Here is a 14,259-nt window from a genome sequence, read left to right on the forward strand (position 1 = left end):
GCAACCCTTACTTTTGGGTATTTTGTGGTAGCATTGATGTCATACACAGTAACCTCCCTTAGTTCAGATGTAACACTGGTCTTACTGTCCTGTAATACAACTCCCGCTGATATTCCTAGAAATACAACACAATAATTCACCATTATTCTCTATATTAACAACTCCTGCTGATATTCCTGGAAATACATACAACACAATAATTAACCATTATTCATTTTAATAACAACTCCCACTGATATTCCTAGAAATACAACACAATAATTAACCATTATTCTCTATATTAACAACTCCCGCTGATATTCCTGGAAATACAACACAATAATTAACCATTATTCTCTATATTAACAACTCCCGCTTATATTCCTGGAAATACAACACAATGATTAACCATTATTTACTTTATAACAACTCTCACTGATATTCCTGGAAATACAAGACAATAATTATTAAAAACCATTATTCACTTTAATAACAACTCCCCCTGATATCCCAGGAAATACAAGACAATAATTATTAAAAACCATTATTCACTTTAATAACAACTCCCCCTGATATCCCTGGAAATACAACACAATAATTAACCATTATTCAGTGTAATAACAACTCCCCCTGATATCCCCGGAAATACAACACAATAATTAACCATTATTCAGTGTAATAACAACTCCCACTGATATTCCTGGAAATACAAAATCATAATTAATCATTATTCACAGCGACTATAGCGAAATTATAGCAAAATTCACTGTAAAAAAGTCATAAAGACCTGTTGTTCTGATTCTGGCTTTTTATCACAAACTGTACAATCAATTTACTAATGGCAAAATTATTTTATTGATTCACTATAAAATCAGAATTGAACCATTGATTCACTCTACAACAGATACATGTACTTACCGTTGATTCACTCTACAACAGATACCTACCGTTGATTCGTATGTTGGTTAAGACACTGTTGTTGGTACACACTGCCACTCCGAACCCCTCCAGCTCAGCTGTTACACGCATGTTGATTCGGGAGTCCTCGGGCTCTACAGAAAAGATCCGGGGAAATAGAGGTCAAAATAAACTAACCAATTATAAGACTTGATTTTCTTATGGACAATACAGAAATTCAATGTAGATTACAATAACCCTATCCCAACCTTTTTCAATACTAGAAAATGTTAAGAGGTTAAGGTACATTGTACCATTCTGGGGTGGAAAAAAAAATACTAGACTCAAAACAACAAATAATTTATCTTACATTTATTCAGATGCAGCACGAATAAAACAAAAAGGAGCCAAACTTAAAGGTTAATCCCTATTCAAAAGCATATAAACTTAACTTGTTAATTTTATTCATTTGACACACTGCTCAATTGTTGTAGACCATGACAGTAAGGTTTCCTAGAGAAACAGACAAAACAAATTAACATTGCAGTCCCCAGAAACCCTGACTCTAAGGTGTAACTCCAACCTTTCTTTTTAGTTTTGGTTGTTGTCTGTTTGTCTGTCTGTGTTGTCTTCTTCTGTTTATCCTTATCCTCCACCTTTGTTTCTCGAGGTGTGGACTCTGTGACCTGATAATGGTGACAGATTTTATTTTCATAAACCATGGATTCATCTTTAATCTACAGCATCAATCATTCTTTATCACACTAAAATCACTTATTTTTGTGGGAGCAATTTTTTGTGGCTTGAGATAAAAATCTGTTCATGGGGATTTGATTTTGTAAAACTGTACTGTTATAGTTGTGTTACTGACTAATTTGTAAACTGTGTACTAGTTGTATTGTTTACTTACTTGTAAATTGTGCTGTGACAAACTTGTAAACATTGTGGTTGTTGTCTTGTTGACTATTTTGAAAACTTATGTTGTTGATGTGTTTTTGATTTCCTTTTTAAACTATGTTGTAGTTGTGTTGCATTGTTGACTTACTAGTAAACTACATTGTAGCTGTGTTGATTTAATTGTAAACTATTGTAGTTGTGTGTGTTGTTGACTTACTTGTAAACTACGTTGTAGTTGAGCGGCAAATTTCAAAACACTCAGCAGCGCCTCCTGGTGAAGAAGTACTTCAAAGGAGGTAAATCTGATGTCAATTGTCTGCTCAGTGTTTTCAAATGTTGTACTGAATTCTGGGCCAGTGGGGTCTGCCTAATAAAATCAGAAAAATTCCTATTTTAGAAAAAAAAAAAAACCCTACCAATTCTTAAGAATGGCACCATTTCAAAAGAACATAAAGAAGAAAAATAGATGTAGAAAATTTTCTCTAAATTAGTAAATTGTGATTTCTGCCAATTCAAAACAGGAGGCCCATGGGCCAAAATGCAAACCTGAGTAACAATGGCCCTGCTGTTCTTCAAAATCCAATTTAATAAATTGTGTTTTATACCAATTCAAAAAAAAAATAAAAATAAATAACTTTTATAAGACAATCTTTATCAAATACACAAAAAGTTACAGACCGTATCACTAGTGACTTTTATCTAATGTTTGTACCAACTGTTGCAAACCATACAAGATTATCTTGTCGTAAATAGGTTAACATTTTAAAATTTTTTCACAAGCAACTCAAAAAATTATATGTTATCTCTAACTTCATTTGTTTTCTTGCCCCCAAAAATCTCAATTTGAGGAACTTAAAAACATAATACAAATCATTATCTAATTTAATACAGTGAAACTTGTCTAACCTGGATATTGTGTAATGCGAAATTTTGTCTAATACAGTGTAAACTTTAAGTCCCATTGCAGTAAATTTGATTGATTTAAATGTTGTCCAATCTGGAATGTTGCCTAATCCTGCCAATTTCTTCGGAATCAGTGGGGGTCCAGATTAGACAAGTTTTATAATTGTACATTACGCTGTGTGCTACCTCCCTAAATCTTACCTTGTGGTAGTTAAAACTATGCAGTCTTGTTCCCTCCTCTGTAGGTGTGTTTATCAGGTTTTAGTGTACTTTATGCTGTGTTCTACCCCCCTAAATCTTACCTTGTGGTAGTTAAATCTAAGCAGTCTTGTCCCCTCCTCAGTAGTGTGTTTATCAGGTTTTACTGTACTTTATGCTGTATTCTACCCTAAATCTTACCTTGTGGTAGTTAAAACTAAGCAGTCTTGTTCCCTCCTCAGTAGGTGTGTTTATCAGGTTTATCAGGGGTCCGCCTTCTAATGCTATCAATGAAGAATTAATTATTACATATCCGTATAGATCAATTGCTGTCAATGATAAGGCCAAATGAAAAAATATGTGTGGTTCCGGTTACCCGACCGTCCCTATTTTATACTCCGGACCCTAAACTTTTTTTTGGTAATTTTCATATTTTTTCCGGAATTTTCCCTGATTTCTATCAATGGCTCCGGTTTAAGTTTTAGTTTCAGCAATGACGGCCTCCTTGCAAAACATAGTGTAAGTTTTTAATAGTATTAAATCCAAAGTAAGCTAGCATGTAGGTGTCCCCTACCAATATTGTCTAGTATATTATCACATCACATCTAAACGCCACTTGCAAAAGAATGATAGGTATTATTTAGAAAAATTAAGAAAATCATTTTGTTTTAAAAATTAAAAAAAAAAAACCTACCTACCTACCCTAATTTTTTTGGAGGTGTAACCGGAACCACACATATTTTTTTGTTTGGCCTAACTACTGTAAATATGGAAAATGATGTGGGGGTAATTTATGCTAAATATGCAATTAGAAAGATTTCCTGTAAATATCCCCTGTGTGTTAAGGACTTTATACATAACTAGTTCAGTTTTCACAATACAGCAAAACTTGTTTACTAGTACGAACAAGGATATAGTTTCCCTTAGAGATTGACAATGATATTTTAATTACATCTTTTATAATGACTTCTTTTTTTTTAAATCTCAAAACTTAAAATATTAAGACATTTTTTTTGTTGCAAGATTTTATAGTTGAAATTCAATTATTCCAAAAACTTTAGAAATCCAAGCTAAGTTTTCTCTGAACATACTCTTTTGTGGTGCTTTTAGAAGCATGTCCTAACATAAATGTTGTGATTTAGCAATAACTACTTTCATGAATTCGTTATATAGCTATAACAAATAATAGATATAGCAAAGTAAATTGACTGGTCCCCATGACTTCGTTATAACTAAACCAACTAAAGTTTACGTTATATAAGTCTGGTATCACAGAAAAAAAAAATGTGTAATGTGCTTGGTATTAATTCATGTAATTAACAACATGCTATACATTCAAGTTTACAAAATTTAATTTCTACAGGAACTCATTCTCATTTGCCAAATGAATATCATCTATTCATAAAATTTACTACTTAGATTGAAAATAATAAAATAATAATACACATTTTTTTGCTGAAGATATAAGACCCATGGGCCACAATGCTCACCTGAATAACAGGTTGTTGAATGAGTCTAAGTAATTACTGTGGAATCATTTAAATTCGTGGGGGTCAATGTTCGTGGGCAAGCAAAATTGTATTGGTTCGTGGGGATGTAATTTCGTGGGCAGCTCGTTTATTTGGTAGATCTAATTAATCAGTACGTTGACAAAATAGTTGTTCGTGGGGATGTAAATTCGTGGGTAAGGGTTACCCACGAAATCCACGAACATTGATCCCCCACGAACAATGATGATTCCACAGTACACTCAGTAACCTGTCAGTGAGTTACCTGTAGTTGTTGATTGAGTCTGAGTTATAACACTCAGTAACCTGTCAGTGAGTTACCTGTAGATGTTGAGTCTGAGTAATTACACTCAGTAACCTGTCAGTGAGTTACCTGCAGTTGTTGAAGAGTCTGAGTAATTACACTCAGTAACCTGTCAGTGAGTTACCTGTAGATGTTGAGTCTGAGTAATTACACTCAGTAACCTGTCAGTGAGTAACCTGTAGATGTTGAGTCTGAGTAATTACACTCAGTAACCTGTCAGTGAGTTACCTGTAGATGTTGAGTCTGAGTAATTACACTCAGTAACCTGTCAGTGAGTAACTGTAGATGTTGAGTCTGAGTAATTACACTCAGTAACCTGTCAGTGAGTTACCTGTAGATGTTGAGTCTGAGTAATAAAAATCAGTAACCTGTCAGTGAGTAACCTACAGTTGTTGATTGAGTCTGAGTTATTACACTCAGTAACCTGTCAGTGAGTTACCTGTAGTTGTTGAGTCTGAGTAATTACACTCAGTAACCTGTCAGTTAGTAACCTGTAGATGTTGAGTCTGAGTAATTACACTCAGTAACCTGTCAGTGAGTAACCTGTAGTTGTTGAATGAGTCTGAGTTATTACACTCAGTAGCCTGTCAGTGAGTTACCTGTAGTTGTTGATTGAGTCTGAGTTATTACACTCAGTAACCTGTCAGTGAGTTACCTATAGTTGTTGATTGAGTCTGAGTAATTACACTCAGTAACCTGTCAGTGAGTTACCTACAGTTGTTGATTGAGTCTGAGTAATTACACTCAGTAACCTGTCAGTGAGTTACCTACAGTTGTTGATTGAGTCTGAGTTATTACACTCAGTAACCTGTCAGTGAGTTACCTATAGTTGTTGATTGAGTTTGTCAGACTGAAACTAACTAAGCCTAAATAATAACACTGAGTTACATGATTTTACTTGAGAATATGATTTACTTTATTACCTGATGATGTCACAGATTGAAGCTGGGAACTGAGTCTGTCTGTGGCTGAAGTGACATGCAAAAAAGAAAAATTAATATTCACTCAAAACAAAACAGAAATAACCAAGACCCAGGGATTTAGAGGAAATATCATACACAGAGAATCTTGATGCATCAAAATCACACGGTAAGTTTAATGTTTGAAATGTAAATTTCAACAAAAATGATCCTCTGTAAAACCTGAATCTTGGCCTTGTAAACTCATGTATATTTATATCAAAAACAGTGCAAGGCCACACAAAACTAAAGTTATGTTAATAGTGTAGACATTTTCAATCATTAGTCAGGTATTGGGGAGGTGGGGGGACACATGGGTTTTCTGCCACTCAGTGCATTCAATATTTTTTTTTGTTATACAATATAATGTGCCCTTTGTTTCTTACACTCAAGTTCTCTTTAGTGAAAGATGCACACCTTGATTTTACAGAGGAATTCTTTTGTTTTACATAGATCCTTCAATTCCATTTATTTCCTATGGGCTGATTTGAAAGATTTATGCATTACTAAATAAATAATATTTATGTAATTTTTATCATTTGGTTTATTCTTTCCAAATTAAAACTGTCACTGGTATGAATGTTATGCATATCTTGGAGGACCTTGTTGAATTGTATTTATCTTTAGTTTTGTGTGGCCTAAAATAATCATTTAATTTAAATCTTTTTTTTTTTAACAAGCAATGAATTTCTCTGAAAGGAACATATTTCATAAATTCAAATTTGCAACTTTGGAAACCTAAATTAAAAGACAAAATATGAAGCATGCTTTACTAATTTAATACTGGCAGAGTTCACAAAATAACCATTTTTTCTCTCGGAAAATTAAGATTCGGCAACTTACATGCAATACATGCAGACCTCTCATCCAATGTTGATGACCTGAATGTGAAAAAATTGACCTATGACCTTAAAACACTGACCTTTGAACTTAAGATGCTGTAGATAAATTCCCCCTAAATAAGCCTCAGCCTCCATATCAAATTTACGGGTTGTTGCCTTGGTCCCCAGTGTCCGTAGGACCAGCTTAATCATCGGGACCTCCCCTGAGTCGGTATGTTCTTGTAAGCACACAGACACCTATAATTTAAGGTAGCACATCCATAAAGTTCCATAAGTCACCAGCAATTCACATTATAGAAGTACTTCCATTACATTCAGACAGACACCTACACAACACAGGGGTACTAAATTTATAAGTTAATTTGTAATCAAATCAGGCATTCATAACATTTTAATAGGAAAAGATGAAAAGACTGTATGCAACTACATAATATACTCAACCAAGAATAAGTACGATACTGCATCAAATTAATAAGAGATAATAAGCATTAAACTAAGGGAGATAAAACCTTGTGTGTTCCATGCTATAAAATTTATCATACTTGTCTGGTATAACACGTGATTCCTAGTTATCTCCCCTTACCTCTTTGATCTCAAACTTCATCTCCATCACAGTTCTGTTCACTACTTCCTGTGGGCGGGGAGACTTTAGATTCTCCTGTCAATCAAAAAATTATAACCAATCATGTTCTTAAATAGAAGTTAAAAACAAGATAAGAGAGTTCTGATTGGAAGAAAAGTTTTATTATATGTCAATTGATTATATATGAAACAGCAAAGGCACTGATTAATTGAAATTTTTCATTGGAGTTACATTAAATAAGGTCCCCGTGACAGAAAACGAGCACTTCTTCTGAATTAGGAATGAAGCAAATGGAGGGCAAATCTTTGTATAGAATTATTTGAAAGGTTTTCAAACAGAAGATGACATTAACTTCTTCCAGCAATTCTAAATATAAACCCCATTCAGGTACATATATTTTTTGGAAGAAATTCACACGTATCTTGTAATCTTATGGTAATATATAAATGTTTCTAATGGATATTTTGACAGAAAAAAATATTTTTTTGTGGTTCATTTTACTGTAATACACTGTTTTATTAAATGATCAGGAATTGGATGCTCTCTGATTGGTCTAGACTTGCTTTCCTGCTGTCTGATTGGTCTAGACTTGCTTTCCTGCTGTCTGATTGGTCTAGACTTGCTTTTCTGCTCTCTGATTGGTCAAGACTTGCTTTCCTGGGGTGTACCTCAGAGGGAGTTCACCTCCAAATGAAGATCCCGGAGGTTTATTTGGGTTTTCCCTCTTAACCAACCATAGATTTGCTTTCATTTTTTCGACCAATCAAATTACGCATTTTAAAGCATGTGTCATGTAAACCCGACAGACACCAGTACCGAAAAACCAAACCTCTTTATTAGTAAATGGTTGAGTATTTATTGTTTTATAATATTTTTTGACACATTTAAACAGTTGTTAACGTGTTGAAATATAATTATCATGTGTTGTTACTTTTAATTACACATTTTGTTACATGATCGATTGTTTATGTAATTTGTTGGAGACAAGAATTAATACATCAAAAATGTTGTAAAATTCCTGATTATTTAATAAAACAGTTTTTGACTTTTGAATTTGGTTTACTCATGACTATACGGACCTGGTCAGGTATTTGTTAACCTCAGCCTTTGGCCTTGGTCAACCAATACCTAACCAGGTCCGTATGAGTAGACCTCATCAAAAGTCAATAATTGTATAATATCTTTTTTTCAGAGAGTAATTTAATGGTAACTTGTCTCTATCCTGTAGATAATATTTACCAGTTCAGCCAGCTCTGCAGAGACATCAACCACTTTCTTCATCAGCTGGTTTTCATTAATGTCCAGGGGTACATCAAGGGCATCCTGTAATTTCAAAAAAGTTAAATAAATAAATAACATATGTCCAGGGGTACGTCAAGGGCATCCTGTAATTTAAAAAAAAACTTAAATAAATAAATAAATGTGGTAATGACTCAATCAAAACATTATTCAAAGAAGCTCATCAACCACTTATGATGTCACTTTGAAATTACGTGGATCATTTATGACTAAACAAAGAATTTATGCACATGTAATGATCCTGTTACTATATACAGGCTTAAACACTTGTTCAGATAGTATTATTTACTGACTGAAAATATGTCCTCCTCCTCCAGTACAACTGGTTCTTCTCCCTCGGGCAGGGGAATACTCTGGGCTAACTGGAGAATCTCCTGTAGCCGGAGGTCAGACAGACTGAGGCTCACCAGGGGGAGATCTCCACTGACCTTTATTCTGTGATAAAAATAGAGATATAAAGATCTTGTGTTATTATAGTAACTGTAGGTCAGACAGACAGAGGCTCACCAAGGGGAGATCATGAGAAATCTTTATCCTGTGTTAAAATAGATACAGTCAAACCTCGTTATCTTGAACTCAACTGGACCGATAAAAAAGTTCGAGATATCCGAGGATTCAAGATATCGAGGGTAAAATACATAATTAAGTGTTTGGGACTTACAAATCACTTCGGCATGTCCATGGTATTAGAGATATCAGTGTTCGAGATATGGAAGTTCAACAGTATTTCAAGATTGTGTAATAGGTTATTCCAAGAAAAACTATAAAATCATACATACGTTATCTTCAACTACATGAGGCCAAGACAAAAAAAAAACATCCAGATATCCAGAGATTTCAGATATTGAAGTTTAAATTTAAATGAAGACAGATATGGTTATCTCTTCCAGCTAACTTTGGCATATCTATGGTTTTTGAGATATTAATGTTTGAGATATCCAAGTTCTACTGTAATTAGTACCAAGACTCAAAAATACTTAAGAAAAGTCAGACCAAAAAGATCTAATTTCTATTTTCAACATAAATTTAAGCAACATTATTTTGTTTTCTTTCTCATTTGTATCCTCTCCCATGCTAGATTTATCATCATGTCTAATATAAATATAAAACTAATCTGTTGCTTAATTTCCTATACTCTACATTTTCAAAATCATGGACATCGCCATTAAAGTAACTAAAGACAATTAACTGTACCATAGATATGGAAGACTTCTATAACTAATATTAGCTGAGAGATGGTAATTTTTTAAAAATTTCCACATCAATTTTACTAAATGTGATATTTTTTCATAAAATTCACATAGAAGAATTTTGGTAATTCCCTTTTACTGTAATTTTCACATTAATTTCACTTGGTAAATTTTCACATTATTTCAATAGATGTGAAATTCACATGAGACACACTTTCCTGCACAAAGACTAAAATAAAAAGAAAATGAAACTTGTTTTGGATAACTGAAAATATGACCATAAATAAATCAATACTCTTTAAGGTACATGTCAACTAAAGGTAGTTTATCAGTGAAAGCCTACTTCGCCATCCGCCGATCGTTGTCAAACATGCTCTTCTGTAGAAGGAGGTTGATAGAGATGGGGTGAAGTACATGCTGAGGGGATTTCCCGACAGATCTCACAGAATTCCAATCCTCCCCTGAAACAAAACCAAATTCCTAGTAAAGTGATATCAAGTAAATTGTTACCAACAGGTACATTTACCTTTAAACTGTAGAATTAATCAATACATGTATGAATAATAATCACCAAAAACCATCATAGAGATTATCTTCACATGATTGTGTTCTATAACTTTCTTATACATACAGATTTCATACATACATTTCATACCGGGTATTTCATTTGTGGTGAAGTCATATATGTAATACCTAATTCATTTACGTATCTTACATAGTAAAATTCAATTCGACAAACTCAATGAAAAATTTACAATTAGACAAGGGTAAGATACTTACCTGTAGGATAATTGGGATTATCCGAGTCCTCTTACGTACATTCAGAGCTAAATATGCAGTATCCAGCGCATGCGCAGATAATGACCACTAATTCATAGAAACAATAAAAGTTTTCCCGCCACTACCCATCATAGTTAAAAAGTGCGAGGAAAGAGGACACACAGTGTCATGTAATACACATAAATAAGGGATGGGCAGGGAGGGATTTAGCTCTGAATGTACGACGAGGACTCGGATAATCCCAATTATCCTACAGGTAAGCATCTTACCCTTGTCTAATTGTAAATTATCCTTCGTCCTCTTACATACATTCATAGCTAAATATGCAGATTTCAAAGTATGTAAACATGTTTAATTATAAAAAGTATTCTTACCTAACTAGAGGACTTCAAAATTGTCTCTCCAAAGGAAACATCAGATGATACAGTAACCTTCCTATAGAATTTGTTGAAGGTTGATGCATTTGACCAATCAGCCACATTCATAATGTCTTTCACTGAAAGTCCTGCTTCTAAAGCTGCTGAAGTTGATGCACTTCGAGTAGAATGGGCACCATATCCACTTATCCCAGATCTAATCAAGACGGACTTGATCCATCTAGCAATTGTACTTGATGTTACTTGTCTGTGAGGTTTGAATATTGAAATGAACAATATAGTGCTACTTCGCAAGTCCTTTGTTCTTTCAATATAACATTGTAGAGTTGACTTAACACACAATTTCTTACACTTAGTGTAAGCTGGTAATACGACACTCTTGGCTGGCTTGCCAGGTCTTGATGTTTTTGTAAGTTTGTTAATCACAAAGACTGCCTTTGATGGGAGAATCTTCAAGAAATTAAGATCCAAAAATGCAATGGATTGTCTCCTATCTGCAGACACCAAAGCTATTAAAATAGCTAACTTATATGTCAAATCCTTTAGTGACAATTTGTCATTACACGGTAATGAATTAAGAAATTTCAAAACAACTGAAACATCCCACACACAAGAATATTTTGGAACGGTTGGTTTTAAATTATATACACCTTTCATGAATTGAATAACAGTTGGGTGCTTTCCAACAGGAAAGCCATCAATTGGCGGAATAGTGGTAGATAAAGTTGAACAATAGCTATTAATTGCACTAAATGATTTGTTTTTCTGAAATTCACAAGACAAAAATTCCAAAACATCGACTATAGAAACTTGAAAGGGATCCATACTCCTGCTGCCACACCAGCCCAACCACAGTTTCCATGCAGATTGGTACTGTTTATTTGTTTTAGTTCTCCATGCTTTGCTGAGAATTTCTGCTGTTTTCTTCGAAAATCCTCTTGTAACGTAATGTCTCCGCACACTGTCCACGCGACTAATTTGAGAGTCTTCTCTAATGGGTGTCTCAGTTCTCTGTTGTATGGAAGTGTTAACATGTTGTTCACTACAGGAAGAAGAATTGGATTCCTGCAAGACAAATGAAGAACTTGTGGATACCACGGTTGAGTCTTCCAAAAGGGAGTTATCAATATTAGTAGAGGATTGTCCCTTGTTACTTTCTGAAGAACAGCAGATATCAGGTTGAACGGTGGAAACGCAAAGGCTTTCAGGTTTGTCCAAGGAATTGAGAAAGCATCTGTTTTCCAGGCCAAAGGATCTAGTTGCCATGACACGTAACGTGGAATTTGGAAGTTCAGACGACTTGCAAACAAATCCACTTGTGGATGGAAAAGTTGTCGAAATATCCTGTAAGTTAGGTTCTGATTCAATTGCCATTCCATCTGATCCATAAAATGTCGACTCAGTTCCAGAAAATTGATATGCAACTGCATCTCCTCGGTTGACCATCTGCCTGACACTCGGCATTGGTTCATCTCTCCCCCCCATCCTCTTTTGGAAGCATCTGTTGTTATAATTATGGTCGGATCTTGAAAATGTATAGGTTTTCCATTGAGGGCTTCCAAGTTTTGAATCCACCACTGAAGCTCTATTACCGATTCTGGAGATATCTTCATTTTCCCTTGGTAAGACTGGACAAGAAACAAAGCCTCTGTCTTGTCTTTTTCCAAACAACGATAGTGGAGGGGGCCTTGGTAAACTGCAGGAAAAGTTGAAACAAGAAGGCCTATGACATGTGCTACAGAACGAATTTTGGGTTGTATCTGAAGAAGAAGATTCTGAATTTCTTTGAGAATTTGTTGCACCTTTTCTTGAGGTAATGAAACTGTCATCTTCACTGTGTCTATAACATAGCCTAGAAATGTGATTGACTGGGTTGGTTGAAGTGAGGATTTCTTCTCGTTGATTTGGAATCCTGCTTGTTGAAACAGGTTCACTACAGAAGTACCTGTTTCCTCCACTGTCTGAGCAGTCCTTGCCATCCACAGAGAATCGTCGATGTAAATTATGCCTCGGTGACCGTGAGACCTCAGAGCTGACATAATTGTTTTGTGCATTTGGTGAAAATTCTTGGGGCAGATTTGAGACCAAAAGGTAGGCACTGAAACTCGTACCTCTGATCCTTCCAAATAAATCTCAGATATTTGCGATGGTGATGATGTATTGGGATGCTGAAGTAAGCATCCTTCAGATCCACACTGATAAGAAAATCTCCCTCTTGAAGTAGGTTCAATGCTGTTTGAAGTGTTTCCATTTTGAAGTGAATTGTTTCCACAAAGTTGTTGAATGGTTTTAAATTTATTATTGGTCTCATTCCTCCAGATTTCTTTGGAACTAAGAATATTGTTGAAATAAATTCCTTCGGAGCTTCCAGTACAGGAATAATTGCTTGTTTTTGGAGAAGAGAATCTATTTCTTCTTGAATTAAAATTAATTTGGCCGAATTTTTTGGTACTGGAGTTATCCGAGGACTGTGTTGATATGGCATCATTGAAAAGTCTTGAATTATTTCCAATATTTTTTAATCTGTCGTTAAGGTTCTCCAAAATGTTAAGTGATTTTTCAAATTTCCTGAACCTACTGTGACTTGGAGTTTTTTGATACTGTTGTTTTCGAAGAAGTTGATGTTGATGGGTAAGGGTTCCATCTGTAGTTTTTTGATTGTTTTTGACTATTGAATTTTTTGTATGGCCGAAAGGAATCTCTGGATTGTGACCGAAAGGTATCTTTAGACTGTGAACGAAAGGAAGTTGAATTTTTGTTTGTTTTGAACATTTTAGTGGTTGCCCGAGAGGCCTCTGTAATATCCTTACATGCTTTAGAAAGCTCTTATCCAAACAGCTCATCTGTGACTTCTTGTGATTTTTTACACAGTTCTTTGTAGTCTCCTTGAAATAGATGTTTCAGATGTTCTCTACGTGAGTTAGACATCAAAAAGGAGGCATGAGAAAGAAGGAAAGTGGCATCCTCTGATATTGTGAGTAGTTCACTGACCATTTCATCATCAGGATTTGATTTCTTCAAATCATAAATTTTATCAGCAATCAAACCTACAGCATAAATGCCACTGCAAAGGGTGCCCTGAGTCTTCTGGAGGCCGTGGTCTAAGTCTTTGTTGAATCTTGACATCTTTTTGTAGATCGAGCCGTTCACTGTGGGGACCAGTAAAAACGGAACATTACTATGACGGTTGTATTTTTCCTGTATATCCTTTACAAAATCCTAGTCAGCGGTTGAGGTGCTGGCTTTACTCATCATATCAGCTAAAGATTTGTTAACATTACTAGAAGTCTTACTTTTAGCAAATGCTGAGCCAAACCTGGAATCGTCCTCTAAATCCGAATCTTCATCAGCCTTTTCTTCCGTTTCTGATTCCTTGTGCCTGTCGTCACTTGTCAATTTTTTTCTCTTGGAAGGTCGTTCATCATCATCATCATCATCATCTCGTTGTTTAGTGTCTGATATTATCAATGACGATAACTCTTTAATTGAATTGACAATTGCGTCGATTCCCAAAGCTTGGTGCAAAGAAGCAACCGTGTTTTT

General features: G+C 34.8%; 1 protein-coding gene across 1 annotated transcript in view; it reads right to left on the reverse strand.

Moving 5' to 3' along the window:
- The window catches only part of LOC133199121 (intermembrane lipid transfer protein VPS13A-like), a 131,655-nt gene that overhangs the window by 91,243 nt on the left and 26,153 nt on the right, over positions 1 to 14,259 (reverse strand). Inside the window, exons 23-33 of the mRNA XM_061334995.1 lie at positions 9,903 to 10,020; positions 8,663 to 8,804; positions 8,310 to 8,393; positions 7,071 to 7,145; positions 6,568 to 6,724; positions 5,610 to 5,654; positions 3,076 to 3,158; positions 1,991 to 2,140; positions 1,460 to 1,562; positions 927 to 1,031; positions 12 to 115 (exon numbers count right to left, since the gene is read on the reverse strand). Coding sequence (XP_061190979.1) covers positions 12 to 115; positions 927 to 1,031; positions 1,460 to 1,562; positions 1,991 to 2,140; positions 3,076 to 3,158; positions 5,610 to 5,654; positions 6,568 to 6,724; positions 7,071 to 7,145; positions 8,310 to 8,393; positions 8,663 to 8,804; positions 9,903 to 10,020 — 1,166 coding nt within the window. The remainder of the gene's footprint in view (positions 1 to 11; positions 116 to 926; positions 1,032 to 1,459; positions 1,563 to 1,990; positions 2,141 to 3,075; positions 3,159 to 5,609; positions 5,655 to 6,567; positions 6,725 to 7,070; positions 7,146 to 8,309; positions 8,394 to 8,662; positions 8,805 to 9,902; positions 10,021 to 14,259) is intronic.

This window comes from Saccostrea echinata, unplaced genomic scaffold (genome assembly GCF_033153115.1).
Source record: "Saccostrea echinata isolate AGI-Se365-2 ecotype Australia unplaced genomic scaffold, CSIRO_AGI_Sech_v1 ptg000033l, whole genome shotgun sequence".
Taxonomy (NCBI): Eukaryota; Metazoa; Mollusca; class Bivalvia; order Ostreida; family Ostreidae; genus Saccostrea; species Saccostrea echinata.